The sequence below is a fragment of the Heterocephalus glaber genome, unplaced genomic scaffold, assembly GCF_053883595.1.
Source record: "Heterocephalus glaber isolate CG9 unplaced genomic scaffold, H.glaber_assembly_v1.0 deba00000122, whole genome shotgun sequence".
Lineage (NCBI taxonomy): Eukaryota > Metazoa > Chordata > Mammalia > Rodentia > Bathyergidae > Heterocephalus > Heterocephalus glaber.
In genome coordinates, this window is record NW_028258138.1 from 84,462,363 (window position 1) to 84,486,980 (window position 24,618).

The 24,618-nt window shown below is 38.3% G+C and overlaps 1 protein-coding gene across 9 annotated transcripts in view; it reads left to right on the forward strand.

Moving 5' to 3' along the window:
- Atp8b4 (ATPase phospholipid transporting 8B4 (putative)) overlaps positions 1 to 24,618 on the forward strand; it is a 220,421-nt gene that overhangs the window by 125,239 nt on the left and 70,564 nt on the right. For all 9 annotated transcript variants that reach the window (XM_087180903.1, XM_087180900.1, XM_087180905.1 and 6 more), the window contains 4 exons: positions 3,768 to 3,856; positions 6,488 to 6,684; positions 13,557 to 13,765; positions 16,713 to 16,756. In XM_087180903.1, the coding sequence (XP_087037029.1) occupies positions 3,768 to 3,856; positions 6,488 to 6,684; positions 13,557 to 13,765; positions 16,713 to 16,756 (539 nt within the window). The remainder of the gene's footprint in view (positions 1 to 3,767; positions 3,857 to 6,487; positions 6,685 to 13,556; positions 13,766 to 16,712; positions 16,757 to 24,618) is intronic.

The window sequence follows — 24,618 nt, forward strand, 5'->3', positions numbered from 1 at the left end:
AAGGGAGAAAGAGGATTAAGGCCAAGGTATTTATTTCCCCAGGCTACATTCTTGTGTGGTCACATCTGGCAGGCTGGATCCCTCAACCAAAGGTCACTTTCCCCAAAGGCTGCAAACCCTGCACCCTTTCACCCTGGGATCCAGTGGCAATCCATCCCTCTAAAGAGTCTCCTTGTAAAGACACCCCTGTAATTATCCTTGATCAATGTGTCATCTGTTTCCTGTCCTAGTTCTGAAAAGGACACAGTCTTAAATGGACACAGTCTTAAATGTCTATATTTTATTTTTTGACTCATCACTGAAACTGTTTCCCAGGTAGATAGATTGAATTCTTTGTCCAGATATAAAAATTCCTCATCCCTTTAAGCCTTATAAACTGTTTATTAGTTGACGGACTCATGCAGGTTCACAAATAGCAGTTTAAAAGCAAGAGCTTTAGAGTTAGATATATTAAGACTCAACTGGTGACTAGACTAGATCAATCTTGGGCAAGTTAAATTCTTTAAGCTTCTGTTTTGTTATTAGTGAATGGAGTATTTCTGTACCTAATTTGTTGAGTTATTGTAAGTATTAGCTGATATGAAAGCTTAAAAGCACATAGGCACATTGCCTAAAACAATAGGTATTCAATAAATTAATTAATTTACTAAAATTTAATTATTGACTTCCACTGTATGAGAGGCATTGTGATGCTTACACACTGTGAAGTAAAAATGTGAATAAAAAATCAAATGTAATCTCTCTACTCATGAACCCTCAGTCTTGTAGGAGAAAGAGAGACAGTAATATCAGCTAATCATAGCCATGACTGCATAATCTCATAGCAAGATAAGAACTTTGAAGAAAGAGAACAGAGCCACACAAGCGTATGATGATGGGGCAAAGTGATGAGACTTGAGCTCCAGAGAAAGGTTTCCTGATGAATGGACACTGGGGTTTCTGGGGGCAAAGAGGAGAGAGAAGGAGGTGAAGGGTGTAGGGAAAGGAAGGAGGTAGCTGGCCCGCAGGCCCATCAGGGGCCAAAGCCTTGTGACAGTAGTAACGATACAGTGGGGCACAGAGCAGAGGACAGAGACAGAAATGTGACTGTGAGCATGGAACTGGGGAGGACCAAGCAGGACCTTGTGGTTGGTATCCAGGATTTTGGTCTTTAAGAGTGTGGGGGACCCAGCACAAGTTATTAACAGGTGGAGTCTATTCATGTTAAATGCAAAAGGTTCACTCTTGCATAGATGGTGTTTGTAATGTCTGTAAATATTGATCAGATCCTGAAAAGAAAGCATGACTAAGGCGTGAGGAGAAGGAAAGACATTGATGGGAGTTCTGGGCAGAGTGGAGATGAAGGTACTATGTTTTTACAGTTGAGAGATGGTGGCATTTTGGATTAGGTGGAGATTATGGAAATGGAGAAAACCAGAAGCTTTTTAGAATGTTGAACTGACAAGGTTTGATGACCAGATTTAAAGTTGAGGATGGGAGAGGCATCAACTACGACTCGTATGTGTCTCCTGACCATTACAGTGGGATGGATGGTGGGGTCATTTTTTGAGAGAAGGAGCTTGGAGGAAGATCCCTAGCTAGGCTGGACAAGGATGACTTAAGGGGCTCTAGAAAGATCCAAGTGGAGGTCACACAGGCAACTAAACACATGGGCTTAAATATATGGTCTTAGAGCTCATTGGAGGAGAGAGCTGGAGATACACATTTGGTCTGTAGATGGTATTAAAGTTGTGGTCCTGGGTGAGATTGGCCAGGGCAGGTGGATTGAGTAAGAAGAGGTGACCTATGCTGGAGTCTAAAGAAATCGCAGTATTTAACACCTGAGGAGAGGGTTGAGGCATCATGGAAGACAGAGAGGGAGCTACCAAAGAAGTAGGGGTGAAAGCAGGAGAACACTGCAACACAGAAGCTGACAGCAGAGTGTATTTCAGAAGGAGAGAGCAGCCAACCATGTTGAAGGCTGCCTAGGTCAATGAGTCACAGAGGCTATTGATGATCACCAGATGTTTGATTGTAGAGCCTGGCCCCCAAACGAGGCTGAGTAATGACTGAGATGAGGAAATAGGGGTTGTTGAGCATGGAAAATTCCTTCAAGGAATCCTGAAGGGAAGAAGATATATATCATTTGTGGGTGTATATAAGTAACTGCTTATCAACCCCTAAAGTGGATTCCTTATTAGTCTGTGTATGTTCATATACGTAAGAGATATAAATTTTTAGCACCAAACTTCTCTGTCAATGTTTCAGTTTTTAGAAATCTCAAACTTTATTTGGTTTTTGTGATCTTCCCTACAAAACCACTATTTCTCACCTGCAATGCCCATATGACTTCAGTAAACCATTATGAGAAAGTAAGAGATCTTTTATACACATCAGTCCTGGAAATAGGGCACTGGGGTTCAGTCTCCAACTCAAGATAATGCATTGTTCTGAGACCCCTATTTTTGCTTCTATATTTCTCTTAAGGAAAAGAAGGGTGTTTAAGGGTCTGCCCGCCCTTTCCCAGTGTCCAGACTGGATGATTTCATGTGCTCCCTTTCTCCCTTCTTCGTTTTCTCCTTCCTCCTACATTAAGTGACTGCAGAGATTAGTAATAATGGGAAGACAGTGTGTAGTGGGAACACTATAGAAGTCAGTTGTAATTAAAACAAATGCTCCTACTAAAAGGTATAATAGATAATGTGAAATATGAAGAAAAGGGGCAAAGGGGAAGGGGAAGTGGGAGGGGTAGGGGAAAGGAAAGGGGAATGGAATTAATATGAGAAAATGGAAAAATGGAAAAGTCTTTGTAAATAGGGAGGGATGGAGGGGTTGAAGGGAGGACAGGGGAAGGGGGAAAAATAAGAACCAAGAGAGATTATGTAAAGATGCAAATTTCCAATGATGAATCTTATTATATTGTATACCTAAAATGCACCAATAAAAGGATAAAAAAAATGCTCCTAGCATTTTTCTCTATAAATAAGGAATTTTCTTAGCAATATATTGTAATACTCTGATTTGCTAATAATCTAATAACCCCCTCTAAAGCTGTTAGTCATAATCTTAGAATTCTTTGAAAGGTGCTTGTAAATATAGCATGAAAATACAAGACTAATTCTTGCTTTACAAAAAGTACATATTGCATATACAGTTTGCAGTCACAATAAAAGGTTTAATTGACTTACTGAATTTTTTGGAGTTTTAAACAAGTTTGTATTTTAGAAACACCTCAAAGCTTTATCTTTTGGGGAAGCAGATCTGGAATTTGTTATTTTATCTTTCATTTTTTGACCTTAGCATTCTGAATTGTTTGTTACTTCATTCTTTTAATATTTCCAAATTATTCCTTTCTTTTATTGAGTTTGTTGTCTTTAACTACTTCAAACTGGAAGCACATTCATGTACAGATTTTTGATAAAGAGCATTTCTTAAACTTTACAGCAACCAGTTCTACGTGGACTTATTCTACTGAGTCCTGTTCTGTTTCTGTGACTGGGATTGTTTTAAAATCTCCAGTTAAGAGTCATTTATAAGGGTTGGGAAATAGCTCAGTGATAGAGCAGCTGCCTAGCATGTGCGTGGTCCTGGGTTCAATCATCAGCACTGCAAAAACAAAAAGCAAACAAACCATATACAACTTAATGACCTTTACTCTTAATACAACTTAAATTAGTTTGAGAACTGTATTTTACCTTTCAGAAACACTGGTATGAGTAAGAGTTAATGACAATAATAACAACACATGATCTAGTTGTTTCAAAGTTGTCACTGATTTTTTTTTGCAGGTCCCGACACTAAACTCATACAAAACAGTGGTAAGACAAAGTTTAAAAGGACAAGCATTGACAGATTGATGAATACACTAGTGCTGTGGGTGAGTGACAGTAAGAAAATCAGGCAATATCGCCAGTCATTATCTTAATATATTTCTTTTGTTTTTCTGGGCATTCTCTCAGAAGCCTATATTCTTCTCATAGAGTTTTGCCACCTTCTGCTTCCTAGGTTGTGATGAACTCTCAACCAATGGTAGAATTTATCATGAGAGGTAGATTAGTGCCCATGAAGGCCTTCATGGTCTTGCAAATTCCCTCTAGTCCAAGGATTTGTGTTTGAAAAACAAAACATAATTGTAAAGGCAGTGTGGTGTTTTGATTGTGTTACCTTTGCTCAGATCCTCTTCACATAGCTCCGGCAGGGCTGAATTCCGTGGTGAACGACTCATGCTGCTAGAAAGGCCCCTACACTCTGAAGGATCTTATGGTAGATTATTGATCTGCTGTAGCTGTCTAGAGATGATGCCTACTACTTTTTAACATTGACCATGTTCTTTCATTTTGCACTGGTCCCTGCAAATTATGTGGCTGATTCTGTTGATCAAGTCCCAGGTGTCCTTTACAGAGCTACCTAAACCTCTTTAGTTCATAGTTCTCTCTTTCTCTCCTATGAATTCTTTTCTCCCTTGAATTTTTGGAAGTGATTTTTCTCTCCACTCACTTACCAGATACAATCAGATATTCCTCACATCTTACCTTCTTGCTAGTTAATCTTGTGTTATGTTATATTATTGATCTGATTATTATTTGAGACTCATTGCTTTGTCCCTTATGGAGGTGTTAAGTTTGAAGGCACTGAAACATGGGGACAGCGGCATTGAACCATGTTTCCCTATGCACTTCAACACAGCTTACAAGCAGTCTTAAAACATCTGAGCTCAGTATATATTTGTTTAACTGATATGTAAGAGTTGGACTCTGAATAAGGAAAGAAGGAAATTAATACTTGTTGGGTACAAAATATTAGCCAGGCTGTGTTTTGGTTTAAGTACCACCCCCAGACCTGGCTTTCCTCCAGCTAAACTCATTGCCCTGGGGCAGAGTTCATGGGACTAAGGTGGCACGTGCATCTATGATTCTCAATTTAAATGGCCCTAATCCCACTTCCATGGCTTGAATAAGAGTTCTGTATTTGTACTGCATTCTGCACAGAGTAAGATGACTGGATGTGAAGCAGGGACTCTCCTAGCTCCTTGTAATAGAAAATAGGTAATCTTCTGGGGACTTGCAGGGAAATCCATCATTAACTTAGGACATTTAATGCCAAGTATCACCAATTTTAATGCTTTAAAAACAACTCAGTTCAATTAACTTATAGCATCAACCATTACAAAACAGCTACCATGGTGCAGGTACACAATTGGCAAGACATTGGTGATTCCTATTTCTACTTTTCTCCAGTATATAGTTCCTTCATATACTTTAAAGTTTCCCCCCATGTTATCTTCTTATGCCCTTATTTTATTTAGGAGACAATAAAGAAGAAAGTGATTCTAGAACTTATGATTATTCTTTCTTGGAAGAAGAAGGAAATAGAAAGGAACACCTCCCTATTTTCTAGCCTCAACTTCTGACAGCATGACACTTAGAATAAAGTCCCCCCATCACATTTTCCACTCAGGTCTTCCCATGGTCGCTGGGTTGGTGTCTTCCTTTCCAAGGCAGGGATTTTAGACCTGCAGTGGACTGACTTCCTTGTCTCTAATCACTATATTTCCAAAATGTCTTCCAAGTCTTGATACTAATAACAGTGGAATCATCTGCTAACAATTTTCAAGATGTTTCTCCCTTTTTTAATTCTCAAAATGAAAGTCTATATGAGGTATGATAAAAATATGGTGAATATTTAAGTTTTAAAAAAATTATTACAGTAAAGGACACATTGCTGTTAATCCTACCTTAAAATATTCTTCCTCACTTCAGACACACTTATCTCCTCATTCTGGCCACTTTCTGGAGCACTTCTGGAAGTCCTGTTTTGTGAGTATCTTTAGTTGCACTGTTCTGGCTGCCCGAATGTCCTAAATCGATTCTAAACATCCCTTTCATGGTCATTTCAACTTTGTGGAGCAGCCAGAAGCCACAAAATGCCAGATCTGGCGAATGAAGTAGATGAAGACAAGCCATCACATTGATATGAGCTGCCTTTCTGTTGGGTGGCACTTAGCAGCAACATTCACCTTATTTTTGATCACACCTTGGAAAGACACCCACAAAGGTGAAAGGGTGCATTAGTAACACTCCACCTGGACAATAGATGTAAAATGAGGCTGTCTAGAGCAAATCAGGGCACGGAGTCTTCTTTACTTAAGCTACTTAAATATATGCTTTTGTCACAAGCTGAGGTTGTGAAGTTGTTAGCTATGAGACCGTGGACAAGTTAGAGTCTTTCTGTTTTATTTTGTTTTGTTTTTCATCTGTAAAGTATGCATAATGATTGTTTCTAACTCAGTCAATGGGAGATTGAGAAAATGTGTGTCAAATACTTAGCAATATTTCTGACATAAAAATATTAAATTTTGTTCAGATAGATTAATGGTAAGAAATAAGAGGTTTGTATAGCTTGATGTTCAGATGATGATTTCTTGGAGTTAGAAGTGTAGTTAGATAATGTTCATATGCCTAGTTTTGGGCTCAAGTTAATCTTAACCAGACTTTTATTCTTATTTCAGATTTTTGGGTTTTTGGCATGCTTGGGAATTATTCTTGCAATAGGAAATTCAATCTGGGAGAATCAAGTTGGGGGCCAGTTCAGAACTTTCCTCTTTTGGAATGAAGAAGAGAAGGACTCCATATTCTCAGGATTCTTAACGTTCTGGTCATACATTATTATTCTCAATACCGTTGTGCCCATTTCATTATATGTGAGGTAAGATGAGAGTTTATACTTTAATGAAGCCATTTCATCAAATGTTTCATGCAATCACTTTTGTTTGTTTTAAAATTGTAAAAGTGAGACAGATGTCTTGCTCTGACTGCTTATGACCTTCTACATCTGTTATAAATGAGGCAACTAAGCTGCTTAATTGGTTTAACTTTTACATTTTCAAATCACAGTAAATGCATTTTATTTTGTTCTTGATTTGATTCAGTTTCTTAGGAATGATTTTCTTTGTAATATATGGACTATAATATAATCTCATATAACCTGATCAACTAGAATTGGGTTGGTTTGGGGTAAGAAAAAGAACATTTGGGGAGATCTCTATAGATCTACCACTAGCCTGCCAGCAGATAACTGGGTGCAGGGCAAGTTACTTCACCTTCCAGTATGGAAGAGAATGGAGAAATTGCTAGTTCTTTTGCATAGGATTGTATGAAGACTGAAGAAATTCCTGTAAAGCTCTTAGAAGACTGCTTGACACATCGTAAAAGCTTAATGAATATATTTTTTCTGTGATTAGTAGTGAGTATAAAGGAATAGGTGAAGGAGTTAAGATACAGTAGCCAGTGCTTACTGACTTAAATAAGAAGTGTGATTCATAATTTCTGCTACATCTTGACCTTCCATTTACAGATTTAGAACTAAAACAAACTAGAACTAAAATGGTCTCTGTGCCTATTTCTCTGTCTGTTATTCTCTCTCTCTGTGTACACATACACAACTCTCTCTCTCTCTCTTATATGTATACAAATGTGTGTGTATACACACGTGTGTGTGTGTGTATGTTGATGTCTGTCTTTGATAAGACTTAGCAGTTGGGCCTGGAGTCTGCACCTGACACCTTTCCATCTTATCCTACCCTGACTGAGCCAGGCAGTCCCCAACCTGGAGCCGGCAAGGACTTGGTTGTTGGGCACCTCCCACCAGCAGGACTTTAACAATACCCCAAATCACCAGTTCTAATCTCCACTAATTTTTACTAGTCTCTCTTCCTCTCTTTCCCCAAACCTAGCTATGATGAAGCAAGGGAAGCTTAATGCACACAATTCACCCTTGTTTGCAGAGGTCAGGAAACTGAACTGTCTCATCGTGGGAAGCTGATTTGAAGCAGGAGCCTGCGGCTACAGCCCAAGTGGCTTTGGGATCCGCAGCCGTGGCCAGAGTGGCTTTGCTTAGACTGCACCTCCTTGCTCAGTCTGAGCACCTCTCAGGCCTGCAGCCAGTGACAGAGTCTGTACAAATCCTGCTCTTTCCAGAGGAGCTACGGTCAGCTCTGTGGCTTTCCTTTTATGTCCCGCATGAATAATAAATGAGCACGGTGGCTTCCCATCGGCTCAAGTGCAGTTTTAGATATCCTTACGAAGAAAGACTATTATGTGTATGTTCTTGCTTGGAAGTGAATTGATGTGCTTTTACTTAATGATTTGAAAGATCGATTTTTTTTCTTTAGAGGCCAAGGCTACATTCTCAGGTTAGCATTCATTTTACTTCAAATGTGCAGTGGTAGCAGAAAACCTATTTGAAATGGTCCCAACCCAGTTTCTGGTCTCCACACTGCAAATAATAGCTATGAGGCCTTAGAGAAAGTACATGGCTTCTCTCTGCACCTCCATATGTCTGTCAGATAAGTGCTGCTTTATAAAGTGAGGAATGATAATTGATTTTGGGGATCCTTTCTGCTCCAAATAATAATACCACCTTACACACATATGCATATATATGTATATAATAGAAAGATAAATATATATCTAAGATCAGCATAGCACTTTACTGTTTAAACCTATTTTCTTGTGCATGCTCTTTATAATTTTCAAAATTCCTCACTGATGGTCTGTAAGGTATAATAAGATATGATGCCTGACAAAACTCTATGGATGTTTTTCTCTTTCTTTTAAAGTATTTTACATAAAGTACTTCCCTGTCCTTGCTCAGGATTATGGAACTAGCTAGGGGCAGAACCAAGATCCAAAACCATGACTTTGACAACTGTCACTGCATTTTCCCTCTGTCTCAGAGCTGTGCTTGATTTATCACTCAGCGAAGAAGTCCACAGCGAAAGAGGAGGTGACTTCTGTCCTTGGTGGAAGGGTATAGTGCTGAGGAGCACATGTGGCATTTCTCCCCCAAGTAAGAGGAGTGGTTCTGAGCTCAGCTGGAGGAAAGATGATTCCAAGGCTTTGCTCAGTCTTGAAGACTGAGACGGGGAATAAGAGAACTCTAGGCGTTTGTGTTTGGAGGGCTCCAGGCCTTCTAGCAGAAGCTTCCGCTAGGCTTCTGAATAGGTACACTGAGTAAACTGACATCCACGTCACTGGAGGAGAAAAGCACAGAGTTGACTTGGAATGGCTGGGATATTTTTATGCTGTGAATTTGTTTGTTGTGTTAAGACACAGCCAGCTAAAAGGGCTGTTTTTATGCATTAAGAAATGAAGCCATTGTTCTCCTGAGGAATCAGCTTTAAGCATTCTTTCTGAACAATAGGAACTCATTTCCGTGATGCTTGTTTTGCTTCAGCTTGAGTAACTCCTAAGCCCCACACTCAGAGCAGTCCTCCTGAGGCTCCCTCTGAACGTTTGTCTCTGTCCCTCTGCTTTTCTAAAAGGAAGGGCAGCATGCTGCACAGTTACTCTGCTGAGTCCTCTTTCATCTCCTGGTGCTATGTTAAGCTCTAGGAATCTAAACGAATTTTGAATACTTCCATTGGATTGTACTGCAACACAGGAGAATCAGATCTGGCTACAGTCATTTTGCTTGGGTTTCTAGATTTTTAGATCATTGAAGGTTTCAAATGATTTGCGCAGAAACAGCCTCTCCCGTTCTCCTTGGGGGAAACATCCCAAGAGCCCCCTGGTGGATGCCTGAAACTGCAGATAGTACAGAACCATGTTTTTTCTATACTGTGCTCACATATCTATGATAAAGTTTAATTTATAAATTAGGCATAGTGAGAGATTAACAATAATACTTAGTAAGATGTAACCATGGTAATATACTATCACAAAAGTTACGTGAATAGGGTCCCTCTCACTATTAAGATGTCTTATTATGGCATACTCATCTTTCTTCTTGGATGGTGTGGGATGACGCAGTGCCTATGTGTTGAGATGGAGAGAGGCCAATGATGTAGGCATGTGACATCACTTTAGGTGTCCGTGTCAGGGTGCCATGAACACAAGCACTGCAGTGCCACCACAATCAGTCTGTTCCCTAAGATAGCGGCAGTGTGACAGAGGACGAGGACGAGGGGACGATCCGCGTCTCAGGCGGCTGGGAGCAGGATGGCATGTGAATTCATCATGCTGCTCAGCACAAAATTTAAAGCATAAATTGTTTATTTCTGGTACTTTCCATTTAGTATTTTTGGATGTTACTAACTGGGTAACTGAAGCCATGGAAAGTTAAACCTCAGATAAGGGGAAATATTGCATAATGTCATTGGTCAGGCCAAGTTTGCATTGGCATTACCGAACACAGAGTTTTGGTTTTTTTTTTGATTCCAGGGATCGAACTCGGGTCCTTGCACTTGCGCAGCAGGTGGCGAAACCACTGAGCTAAATCCTCGGCCCTAAACACAGAGTTTTAATCTTGGCTCTGTGGCTAATTATTTGTGTGATCCTGGCTTAGTCACTTAATCTCTCAGGTTTTAATGTCCTTGTCAGTGCAATCAGTGACTAGATAGCTGGGGTGTATTCATTCAACACTGCTTGGCCGCCTATGACGTGGACAACTCGTCCTGGACCTTTTGAGTGAAAGAATTTGCAAAAATTATGCAGAATCAGCCCAGCTAGCAAGGAATTTACAAAGAAGTGTGTGTGTGTGTGTGTGTGTGTGTGTGTGTGTGTGTGTGTGTAGGGGTCATAGAAAAGTAGACATTACATGAAAATATATAAATAAATACATGCAGAGTATGACTTGTCTTTATATCATATGATTGTAAAACCACATAGTGCTAATGTGGTTTTAATTTAGGAGAAAAATGTTACCATTCAAATATTTTAAAATGGACTGGAACTGTACCATTCTTAGGGAAGAAATGAGGACTTTTAGAAGTCGAAGCACAGAATTCAATACTCATAAAGGGTTTGGGTGTCTTCTAGTCCATCTTTCTTAGTTGACAGATGAGAAAGCCAAGACATAATTTCCTCTAAGATTAGGAATAAACTTCAGTCTCTGCTATTATATTGTCATTGCTCTCTTATCTTCTTCTGAATGTCTTTGTTAATGTACAGAGAAAGTGAAATATCAGCAAACAAAGGAAGGCATGAAGTTGTAACTGCAATAAACCTATTAGAAAAGAAAATATACAAATAATTATAAATCTAGAAAATCAGAAGAAAAATCTATAAAGCTCTTTGCAAGTTATTCAGTTAAGTATTAGTTCTGTGAGCCATCGTTTTAAAAAATTAAAAACTTTCCTTTAGACCAATAATAATTTTTAAAACTCATCAATAAAGGATGCAATATTGTGGATGTATGTGAAAAACAAAGCGAAACAAAAACTCTTTACTGGTAGAGATACTTTTAAAAATTGAATTCCAGGGAAGATTTATTCTTCTTCTTGAAGTTGTATTCATCTTTATGAAATAATCAGCTTTTTTCAAATAATTAAGATTTTAACATAGATATAAGAAAAATCCCAAATAAATTTTCTAAAATTCCCAATATCTTGGTTTTAAAGTTTATTTAGATGAGTATATTGCTTCTGTCAGGAAGAATAAATGAATGATTACAGCTAAGAATTTTTAAAAGGGAAGAGAATAAAGGTGCTTTGATCTCCTCTCAGGTATTTCCAGGTTTCATAAAGCTCCAATAATAAAAGCAAGAGATGCACTAAGTAATATATCAAGGAACAAAACTGAAATCCATAAACAGTTTAGTGAATAAATAATTACACGTGATGTAGGAGGCATCCCAACCTAAGGGCTCTGCATTCAGCAAATAGCCATGAAAAATGTTTTTGTTTGGAAAAATTGAAATTAGCTCCATAATCACTGGATTCCATTGGGATAGAGAAGTAAATGTGAAAAAAATAAACAAAAACTAGAAGAAAAACACACAACTATGCATAGATTGTATAATCTTGGCATAGAGAAGGCCTATTTAAGCAAAAGTCCTCAAACAAAACTATAAACTATTATTTGATTTGATCAATTAAGAAGAGAAAACTTCATGTCAAAAGCTGGAAACAAAATGAAAAGCCAAGTGATAAAGTGAATAGGATGCCTCCACTTTTTTTTTTTACAGAGTTAATAGCTCTAATATCTGTAGAACTTTAAAAACTCTACAAGAAAAACACTAATCAGAATAGGAAAAATGAAACAGGCAGATATACAAATAGATAATTCCAAGGAGAAACACAGCTGGACAATAAAATTTGAAAAAAAGTGTTCAACTCACTGATTTGAAGAGAAATGGCAGTAAAAAGTATTAAGCTGCTCTTTGAATTGATAATTTTCTATATTCTGATGGTAGAAGCTTACATTGTCATAACCTTTTTGGAAGTCAGTTTGGCATTATGTATGACAAGCATTGAAATAATTCATACCTTTGGCCACAGAAATTCCATTTTAAGCTGTGAAGCCATAAATCATCACCAGAACATGGACAATGCTCTTTCCTAGCAGAGAGGCAGAAGAGTACACCAGCACACCTCTGTTGTCACTCCATAACTATTATGATTTGGTTAGCGTTTCATGGAGAGACACGTAATTTTCTATCTCTTTTGCCAAAGTTAAATCACATCAATGTATTGGAGAGAACACATTTCTTTAGACTAGATATAGGAAGTGTGATAAAAATATGGTGCATATTTAAATTTTAAAAATGTATTATAGTAAAAGATACATTGCCATCAATCCCCCCAAAATACTCCCCATTGCTCCAAATACACTAACCCCATAGTTTTGCCACTTTCTGAAATAACTCTAGAGTCCTCTTTTATGAATATCTTTAGTTGCTCTGTCATGGCTGCCTTGATGTTTTGAACTGATTCAAAATTTCTACCTTTCATGGTCTTTTTATTTATTTTATTTTTTTGAGACAGTGTCTCACTCTGTAATTTATGCTGGCTTTGAACTCACTATGTAGCTCAGACTGGCCTCAGACTTGGAGCAATCTTCCTGCCTCAGCCTCCCAAGCGCTGGGATTACAGGTGTGTGCCACCATGCCTGGCACGGTCATTCTCACTTTGGGAATGAGCCAGAAGTCACATGGTGCCAGATCTGGTGAATAAGATAGATAAGGGCACAGCGTCATGTTTTTATGAGCCTACTTTATCCACTAGATGTCACTCAGCAGCAGCATCCACCTTATTTTTGATCACATCTGGTAAAGATGATAGAGGAGTTCCAGAAGTGCTTTGGAAAGTGGCAAGAATGATGGGAGAAATGTTCAAAGTGAAGGGAGTATTTTAAGTATTTAAGTATATTTAAGTATTTGTTGTAATCATTTTTAAAAAATGTGAATGTTCACCATATATTTTGATGACACTGTGTATGGCACACATGCTTAATAATAATTAGTTTCTCCTAAGAAATGGAAGGAGAGCAAATTAATATACTACGCAGAAATCTCCCCTGGGCTTGTGTAACGGACGTTGAGGGCTATGGTACATTCTCCAAGGCTTTCTGTGAAATCATTCCTGTAGTTTTATGATGCTGCAAGGAAATGACTTGGACCCTGAGCTTTATGAACAGATTCTCGACTGAGCTGAGTCTGAAGATCACTAGGACCTAGGACACCAGGTCCACATTTTCTTCTAAACTCAGGACTTCGGCAGACTTTTACCTGCCAAAGCTTGTGTGTTCTGAAGTTGATGGAGCATTTCTTTTTTCCTCCCCAATTGCAATGGACCACAGTATGGAAGTTATTCGTCTGGGACACAGTTATTTCATAAACTGGGACAGGAAGATGTATTACTCCGGGAAGGCAGCACCCGCTGAAGCTCGGACAACCACACTCAATGAAGAGCTGGGCCAGATAGAGTATGTTTTCTCTGACAAAACGGGGACCCTAACTCAGAACATCATGACTTTCAAAAAATGCTCCATCAATGGGAGAATATATGGTAAGAGAAACAGTTCCTTTTTCTTAGTAATATTGTTAATGTCCTTCACATCATTTAAAAATACCCCCCAACCATCAGTGGCCATCTTTTATAACATGGACACCACCAGCACCCGGCCTAGTCCTGGACATGCAGGGACTGCTCATAAGTACCATAGTCATTGGACACATTCTGGATGCTTTGGGTGAGACTTTGGCTTTGCTATCATCTCTGTCTAGAGAATGGGTGTGGAAGTGGCCCTCTCCAAATTTCCTGCGAGGCTCACTTTGTGTGATTCTGCTCTGTGGTGGCCAGTAGACCCTTGTTTTTTGGAGAACAAGTTCTTAATAGCCTATCTTGGTGAAAGCAGCATTTTATGTTAGTGCATGTATTTGTGAGAATTTACTGCTTATTTCCTGAGATTTCTCACTTCACAAAGTCACCTTGACGGACCAGACAGTCTCTTTCATCCATCCTGTCTATATGCTTTTGTCAGAATAAGTGCTCAGATTTGAGTTTTCGGACTTTTTATGTGGCTTTTTTAGCCTTTTGTTGGCCAGTGAGTAGACAGTTCCTTCTGCCCAGGGCACGGAGGCTTTGTGGGACCTGTTGTTAGGTTCTGTGGACTCCCAACCTCACGAATGGGGCTCAAAAATCTCAGGAAGTCAAGGAAATCTGAGAGAGAGAGAGAGGAGAGAGAGAGAACCTTTACTTTGTCTTCTGATGGGGAACTTCACACACTGTCAAAGTATGTAAAACAAGATTTGACCCTGACCAAAGCCAAGGAATACAAGACATTGGTGTTCACCTTCTCCTGCCTTTTGAACTCCCCTCTCTGTTATCGACCTCTGTACTCTTGTCACCATGTCCCCTCAGCCTTCCTCTCCCACGGGTGCTCCTCCTGCCTTCTCAGGCAGGGGACAGGATGACTTTAGCTAGGACTCTCTTGAGCCCTCGGCTGCATTGTGCACTTCTTGTTTGAATACTGCAACGACTGGTGAATACTGTGGAAACTTTCCCTAAAATTTTTTCTTAGATGTCATTTTTGGAGGCTTTCTAGAAATGCTGCCTTACCTCCACTAGTGGTTTAAATGGCAATTTTGAATTTGGAGGTTGCTTTGGCTTGTTTTGCCACATATGAATCTAACAATGTCATTTCCAAGAAGCAATCTGAAAGAAATTATCAGACATTTGACCAAGGTTCATTCGCAGAGGTGTTTACTACAGGACTGCTTTTAGTGAAGGCCCTGGCTGTCACAGGCATAAATCTCGAGGTCTTTGTAAGTTTCCAAATCCCATGACAGCTTGTAATTTCCCTCATAAAATACAGGAAAGTAACTGAAAGGTATAAGTACCCCTTTAGACCTCTAATTTATATGCCCTTATAATTTATAATACATTTATAATGCCATTGAGATATATCCTTGCTAAAGCACTCCCAGAACATTTCAGAATCATTTTTCTTGTTTTTGTACAACTTGGGCTTCTTTATGTTATTGATCCGGGCTTTGAGAAAATTTGACATTCCACTCTGGTCTATCTAAAGCTTCTGTTTTCTGGATTAGGACTATCACCTTGTTAGACTTCAATTCTTCTTCACTTTCCTCGCTAGCCCTGTAAGTGGGTTTGCTTTGGGGAGGGAGCCACTGCACACAGGCAGTTTCTTCTTTTTATCATTTTGTAAGCGTGACTGCATGCAGGGTCATGATGAGAGAAAAAGGACAGTGCAGTTGTGACTTACATTCCAGGTGCCCGGCGAAGGTCATCGGCAGCTCAGGGACTCCCCTCCACAGCACGTGCAACATCCCAGGCCCAGAACTGGGTCCCGAGTAACAGGTGCCTGTTGGTCATGTGCCTTGTGCTCACAGCATTGTGTAGTGAAGAGAGAGCCCTGGGTTTGAAACCCCGCCATGTTGGCTTTTATATTTTCATCTAGTCATCTCACTTTGAATTCTGTTCTTCAGTTCCCTAGCCACAAAATGGGAATGAAAATCTTCACTTTGTAAGATCATTATAAGTATTAGTGATAATGTAAGTGCCCAGCATGAGGTTAATTCAAGTAACTCATCATTATAGGAAATATAATTCTGGTGAATAGTATCAAACTTTCAAATATCAAGGACAATTGGATATACTCAAATGCCTCACAGTAGGAGAAAGCTGAAATAAATTATGCTATTCCATAACCAAGTGTTATTATATGATGCTTCAATGTGAGAATCATATAGAACTTTCAATGATAGGAGACTTTCTCATACTTTACATGAAAAACCCAGTAAGCAAAAGAAATTTAAAATAACAGTGTGATGAATACAAGTGTGTATATATACCTAGGCAAAATCAATCCCAAACAAACCCTACAGATAGTCCTTATCTCTGGATGCTGGGATATTAGTGATTTTTTTGTTTTCTACTATCTACTGTCTTTTTTTTTTTTACATATATCTATAATAAGCAAATGTCAGCTTTGTACCACGGAAAAGTATTTAAGATTCTGGCTCATTGGAGAGTACATTCTCTGCCTGTAGAAGGCATGGGCATTATTGAATTTGACCTTAATATTTACAGATCCATCTGACTTAAACCAAGATAGGCAAAAAATGTACTCAACAAGCTCTAGCATAGACAAGAATTGTTCTAAGTTATCATTTTGGATTTCTTAACAGTGGGCATAATATAGACAATAAAAATTTACCTCTTGCATCAGAGACAATTAATAAGTGACAAAATTCACAGAGAAATATGCCAGCTTCATACTTTGTTTTAAGGCCTGCTTCACTTTAGTTCTCTTAGGCAAACATAAGTACTCTTTGCATTAATAGCAATGTTTAGGGTAGCAAACACTCCTATCTCTGTTTCAATTCATATTCCCACCTGGTAATGCTGCTCTAAAAAATAAGCATATTGTATAAAGTCTAAATCCAGTTTAATTTTTACTTACTTTTAATTCTCAACTTTGCTTTGGCAGGTGAAGTATGTGATGACACAGTTCAGAAGAAAGAAATAACTAAGGTATGGAAGAGAAAATTTCAGTTCTAGTTTTAGTTTTAAATTTTAGGTGCTTTTTTTTAACATTGTAAATTACCAGAAACCTGATTTCCACTATAACTAATGAGACATTTAATGTATAATATTAAAAAATAAATTAATATGGTTCAGTTTCTTCTAATCCAAGTCCCTCTGTTTTAAAAATTCTTTTAAAGATACTTAAGCATATGCAAACAAATATATTTCAAATATATTTTCACATAGGTGGGAGAGCAATACACATACTGTTCCCTTTCTTTCTCAACATGTTATCTTGGAGACTGTTCTAAATCAGTTTTTCAAAGTACATATTCTTTTTAATGGCTGTGAATATATGCTGAATTATACTGATGTCCCATAGTTTATGGAAGGAAACACAAATGGACATTTAAAATGTTTCCCATATTTTGTTTGTAAAGAAAATGGAGAAAAATCCCAGGTATACATGTTATTTCATATATTAGAAAGTATAGAACCCATTTCTAGAAATGGAACTACTAAATCAAAATATGTGTATTTGTATGATAAATATTGCAAATTGTGCTCTTTAGAATTTATGACAAATTTCTCTGACATAGTCTCACATAGAGATGATTTTACTTCTTCCTTTCCAATTTGTATGATTTTTATTTCCTTTTTTTTTTTAACCTAATTGCTCTGCACAGGACTTCTAATAATATGTTAAATAAAGTGATCCTTGCCTTGCCCCTGATTTTAGAGGAAAAGCTCTCAGTTTTTCACTGTTGAATATGATGTTTGGTGTGAGATTTTCATATATGGTCTTTATTATGTTGAGGTATTTTTCCTTTTTCTCATGTCTTTGTCATAAACAAGTATTGAATTTTGTCAAATGGTTTTTCTGACTTTATTAAGATGGTCACATGGTTTTTAGTCTTTTTTCTGTTAACATGGTGTTTCACATTGATTCATGTCCATATGTGGAGCCATTCTTGCATCCCAAGGATATGATTATTTTAATGTGATGCTAGATTCAATTTGCTAGTATTTTGTTGAGGATTTTGCTTCTGTGTTCATTGGGAGATCTCAGCCTGTGGTTTTCTTTTTAGTGTGGTATCTTTGGCTTTGATGTTGGGGTAATGCTGCCTCACAGAATGAGACTGACAGTGATTGTGGTTCAGTTAACTGTGGAGTCACTTGGGCCAGAGTAAAGCCCACTTCTGGGTGTGTCTGAGTTGGTCATGGAGACCTGACTCTATATGGTCTCTTTGGCAATGTTTCTGTGCTCTGCTTCCTGGTCACCAAGAACTAAGTGTTTCTGGTCCACCATTCCCTTCCGCCATGATGTTCCTGCCTTGGAGCCAGCTGACCATGGGTCCTCTGAGAGTCTGAGCCAAATTAAACCTCTTCTCCTTTAGGCTGTGGATGCTGAGTGTTGTGTCTCAGCAGCAGGGAAGCTGGCTCATATAGGAGGGTTCCCACTTCAATTCTGAAAGAGTATTAGGAGGATTAGCATTAATTATACTCTGAATGTTAGGTAGACTTTACTAGTGAAAACATCTTAACTTGGGCTTTTGTTAGGAGGGTTTTTTTTGTTGTTGTTGTTACTGTTGTTTTGTTTTGTTTCCTCTTGAGACTTGCCATGTTGTCTAGGCTGGTCTTGGACTCTTGGGTAGAGTTGATGCTCTGGATTCAGTCCTCTGTGTGCTGGGACTACAGATATGCACCACTGTGTCTGGCTTTGTTAAGAGCCTTTTAGTTACTAATGCAATTTCCAGACTAACTGTTGGCCTGTTTAGGTTTTTCATTTCTTATGATTTAGATTTGGTAGGGTGTATGTATCTAGAAATTTATCTATTTCTGCTAGTATATCCAGCTTTTCAATATACTGTAACTGTTCGTAGTAGTCTCTAAGGATCCTTTTATTTCTGTTCTCAGTTCTAATATTTCTTCTTTCCTTTCTGATATTATTTATTTGAATTTTATGCCTTTTTCCTTGGTTAGTTTTAATTGACTTTCTGCTACTATAATAGACTACTTGAGACTATGGAATTTATAAGAAAGTCTTTATTTAGTTCATGGTTCTAGTGGCTGGGAAGTCCAAGAGCGTGGTTCTAGTATCTGGTGAGGAACTTGTGCTGCTTTATCTCATAGTGGAAAAACGGAAGGGCAAGGAAGCACATGCAGAAGAGCTTACATTTATAATGAAGCCACTCCCACAAGAACTGACCTCTTATGAGAGCAGCCTTAACACATTCATTAAAATGGAGCCCTCACGACCTAAACACCTACCATGAGGCCTCACCTCCCAACACTGCCACTTTGAGAATTAACTTTGGGGAACACATTCAAACCATACCATTAGAGTTTCTCTGTTATATTTATACTTTCAAAAGACCAATACTTAGTTTTGTTGATTTTTTTCTAGTTTCTATTTCATTTCTTTCTGGTCTTATATTTGCTACTTCTTTGCTCTTGGTATTTATGGCCTTCCTCTGTCCTTCTTTTTCTAGCTCTCTGGAGTATTGAATTAGGTTAAAACCTTCCTTCTTTTTAATGCTATTTATGGCTATGAATTTCTCTCTTAGTATTGGTTTTGCTGCATTTCATGAATTTGGGTATGATAAATTTTCACTTTCATTCATCCTAAAGTATTTTTGCATTTATTTATGCTTTGAACCAATGGTAGTTCAAGTGTTTAATTTTAACATTTTTGTGAAGTTTCCACTTTTCCTTCTGACATTGGTTCCTAGCTTCATTCTATTGAGGTCAGAAAATGAAACAGTTGGTGTAATTTCAGTCTTCTAAAATTGGTTTAGGTTTCTTTTGTGACCTAACCCATGATCTCTCCTTAAGAAAGAGCACAGGGTACTTGAGACAATGTATATTTTTCTGTTGGGTAGAAGGTTCTATATATTTTTGTTAGGTCCATTTGGTCTATAGCATTTATGTCATCTGTTTCCTTAGTTCTTTATTTAATTAAACCTTCTTAGGCAGTGTTCTTTGTCTCTCTTTTTTTTTTTTTACCAATAGTGTATTTTTTTCTATTATAAATATGGCCACCCTAGCTCTTTTTTGATAATTATTTACATGGGAATACCTTTTTCACCATCACTTCATTTTCAGCCAGCGCATGTCCTTTATTCTAAAGTGAGTTTCTTGTAGGCATCATATAGTTGGGTCAATAGTCTTTAAAGTTTGATTTTTTTACTTATTCAGCCACTCTATGTTTTTCTTTGGTAAATTTAATCTATTTACAAAGTAATTATTGATAGAGAAGTGTTACTATTCTTCTTTTGTTACTTGCTTCCTGTTGGTGGTATAGTTCTTTTGTCTGTTATTTCTTCTATTGCCATCTTCCTCTTTGTGTTATGTTGACTTTATGTTATATTGTATTAATATACTTTGTTTTTTTTTCTGTTTTTTTGTAAAAGTTCTAGAGGTATTTTTTATACTTGGAAATTATGTAAGATATGCCAGTCTAATTTAACAGTTTAATTTCAGTTGGTAACAATTTAATCTGAGTTAGAGAAACTCTTCACTTCTCCTTTCCTACACTTTTTGTTCTTGTTATAACAATTTATATCTTTTTTTTGCAGTACCAGGGATCAAAGTCAGGACCTTGTGCTTGCAAGGCAGGTGGGGTGCCACTAAGCTAAATCCCCAGCCCAATTTATATTTGTTTATACTATGTATCTTTTAGATTTTTAATTAGAGATATTTTAAAAAATTTTGTCTTTTAACATATATATATATATATATATATATATATATATATATATATATATATATATATATAAAATGTTGGTTTTTTTTTTTTGCTACCAGGGATCGAACTCCCATCCTTGCACTTGCGCAGCAGGTGTCGAAACCACTGAGCTAAATCCCTAGCCCTTTAACTTTTATATTTAAATTAAAGGTGATGTACTTACCACCATTACCCTAATACATTATTCTTTTTTCCCTCACTCTGGTTGCAGTTAATCTAATTGATGGAGATGTGGAATTTTTTTTTTTTGAAACAAGGTCTCACTAAGGAGTCTAGGCTGGCCTTGAACTCACTATTAGCCCAGGCTGGCCTCAAAAGAGATGTGGATTTTAGTTCTACTAATTTCCCTATAAATGGAGTCTGCCTTTTATTTCATTGCCCCTGTGTGTGTCTGTCTCTCCCTTTGAGAGTGATTTCCAGGAAGACAAGGAGTAAATCTGCCTTTACATTGCAATGAGCAAGTCAAAAATCTAATTAATATTTATTCATCTATTGGTGCTTTGGCTACAATTTCCTGCTTCTGAAATTTCAGATACTTTTAGAGGGCAAGTCATCCAGAAATGGGGAAAGGGAGTCCTAGTAATTATCTGGAAGAGTTTGGCCTCTGGCAGACACCACTGAGGGCCTGGCCCCTTCCGCCTTTTCCAGATTCATCTTTGGCCATGTGCATGGATGCTTCAGCCATGATGTACTCCTTAAAGTCTTTCCAAATGAGTCACACTCCATGTCTTACACAGGCCTCTCCCAATGTTGTACTCTCATCCTGAAACAGTCTGGCCTCATCTCTCTGGTCAACTCCTGCTCATCCTTCAGCTTCAGCTTAGATGCTACTTGTCTAGCAATCTTTCCTTGTCACCTTTGTTCCCTCCCCCGGTCTGTGTGCTTGCTTCATCATAATACTTGTCACTTCATATGGCTTCTTAGTCCATTTCCTGCTTCTTTAACAGAATGCTAAAGACTAAATGAATTATAAACACTAGAAGTTTATTTCACTAACAGTTCTAGAGGCTAGAAAGCCCCAAGTGGGGAGTACCTAGGGAGGACCTTCTTGCTGCATCATAGCATGGTGAAAGAGCACACAAGCACTTTCAAGACAGAAAAATCACTGACTTCACCCTTTTATCAGGAGCCCAGCCATGAATTGCCTTAGTCCCACCTTTTCATTCTGTTTCAATACCAATTAAATTCTAACCTGGGTTTTGGAGGAGACATTCGGACCACACTCTAGTTGTAGCATGGCACTTGACTATTCTGAAACTCATTGAATTGGGTTCTCAATGTGTTTTGACATGAAATTGGTCCTTGTACTTGTTGTGTATTTGGTCTCCAACATACAAGCTAATACCTGTTGGTGTTGACTACCTTGTAACTTGCTACCTTTTCCAGCCAAAACAATTTGTTTTGTACTCATCATTTTTGGTACTTGTGCTCCTGGAAACTGATGAATGATGAGTGCCAAGGTACCACTGTGCTTGATTTTTTGTCTTTCACTGTAAAGACAGAATTCCATTGAGGGCAGCAGTAGCATTTGTTTCACTACTCGATCCTCAGAACGCTCAACACTACCTGGCCATAGTAGGTGCATGATAATTGTCTGATGAATAAGGTTGAGCATTTATTTCAAAGTTCCCTGGGTTATCTGTTAATCAATGAATGGTTGCTATGTTTTGAAACTCTGGATAACAGATGTGCTCACTAAGAGAGCTACTATTAAAATAATTTTTTAAGCATTCTTTTGTCTTTTCACAAGAATTAAAAGACTTTAATTTTGTATTTCAAACATCTGAATAGTTGGTTAAAATAAAGAAAAAAAAAACCCCACAAGGTGACATAAGTCCTCTGAGGGTAGAGGTTTTATTTACTTCTAAATTCCCACCATCTAGAAAAGTGGCTGGCACGTAACAGACAGTCAGGGTTTTTGGGTTTTTTTTAAATTTTGAAAAAACAGACACATGGACCACAGCACTCCTTTCAATTATGTGCATTATATATGTCTCTTGACTCTCCTGGCCTTGGCCCTGTGGGGAATAATCAAAAGTCTGTAGAAGCAGTCAGTTTCCACCCCAAAGAAGGCATTCAACATGGGCATGGCATTGGTTTTCTGGGTAGAAGGAGGGCAGCTCTTGTGGTTCTCTGTGCCCTAGTGTACTGAGAATATTTGTGCCCCAGGGAAATGTCTTCCACAGTGTGGTTATTTAGTGCCTTGAAGACACAAAGCCACCTTCACTGTCATTTAACCTAAGGTGAAACCTGCCAGTTAGTAAGTCCTGCCTATGCAGAGTTCCATCCGTCTCTTTGTTAAAGCTAAGCAATGGGCAATAACAAGTCACCAGATGTTAAGAAAATCTTTGTGATAAAATGTGAGAGATAAAAGCCAAAATACTTGAAACAATATGACTTGAGAAAATTTTAAAAAGGATAGAAATTACCAGCAGCAGCTGTAGAATTCTAACATCAATATGGTGATTTGGGACACGGTGGCACCCATCAAACTAAAACAAGACGCTCTGGAGAGAACACAAACAGGAAAACAGGAAAAAAAGCTGCTGGAAATAATTTTTGAACAAAGTGATGAAATAATGCATTCAGTAGAAGAGTTGGAAGATGAAGTCAAAGGGCTGCCAAAAAGTAGGATAAAAGGAAAGGATCAGAACATAGGAGAATAAAGAGAAAATAGAAGGTCAGTTGGCAGATCTAAAATTTAGATAAGATGATTTCCAAGAAGAAAGAACAAAAAAAAAAAATGAGGAAGAGGAAATTATAGGAGAAATATAAGAAGAGGTTTTTTCCTGGGTCTTCTGACCAAAAGAGCCCTCCCAGCACTCATGAAGAATGAATGAAATAAGACCAGCATCCATGGGGGGCCAGAACACTGCAGGTGAAGAAGGGGACTTTAGAGGAAAGAAGCAGGCCATCTGCCAAAGGACTGTCACCAGGCACCAGACTTGTTCTCAGGAGTAGGACAAAGACAGTGCAGGAAGCACTTCTAGTGGTTTTCAACCTAAAATTCGGAATTAGTTTGAACTATGTAACAAGTATGAGGGGAGATAAAGACATTTTCAGGCAGAAAGACTTAAAACGTGTATGTCTCATGACCTTTTGCTTACAAAGTAATTTGAAGATATGGTTCAACAGAATAAGGGAATCAGCTAAGAAACGGAAAGGCATCAGGTTAGGAAGCAGCAACCCCAGCCCAGAGTGGGGCATCCAGGACACACCAAGTAGCAGACAGGGAGTCAGCCAGCCTTGGGGCCCCTGACCATGAACACCTGTGGGACAAAGTACGATGAGCAACACCCCAAACCCAGACTTACGCACACACCGTTTATCGATTTCCCACTTTTATAATCAACCCTTAGAATAGTGAAAAGGATTAAGTCTGATTACTAAATGGAATACAGATACTAAAAACAGCTGTAGTAAAAAAAAATACAAATGAGAGGTTAGAGGAGATAAGGGTGGGAAGTAATTTCATCTTACCAAAAAGGGAGTATTTGTAACTGATGGGCTGAAACAAAACCAACAAGTCCTCCATATGTTCCAGAAAGTTATAGAAGTAGCCAGTAGAGAAGTTAAATATGCATGGGTCTGTGCTGTTAGATGGGGGAGGGAAGGTGGGGAACTTCAGTTGATGAGCTAAGTCATCATCTAATTGTGGAAGAAATTTTTTTAGATAAGGTCAAGTATTTCTAAATCTAGAAATGCTGGTACAAGTGCATAATAGAGAGTTCTAGCCAAACCATCTAATACACCTCTGAGGTTTGAGGCATATTTCTTTGGGGAGTGATAAAGGCCTATTTCTTTACTTGATAAACCTTCACCTAGTATTTAATTTCATAGTCATCTGCATGTCCTGCTTTGATTGAATATGTTAAAAGCAGGATATTAGCTTTGCAACAAAATATCTGGGGTAGTGAATTTAGAAAAGAAATGGTTTATTTAGCTCACAGATTTGGAGGCTCGGAGTCCAAGATGTGTGGCACTGTTTGGCGTCTGGTAAGGGTGGTAGATGGTGGTGTATCATCGCAGGGACTCAGGTAGCAGCAAATGGCACACAGTAGACAGAAAGTAAGAGAGACCCTGGCTCCACACCCCTTGTGGAGCGCACGGCCCCCAGGGA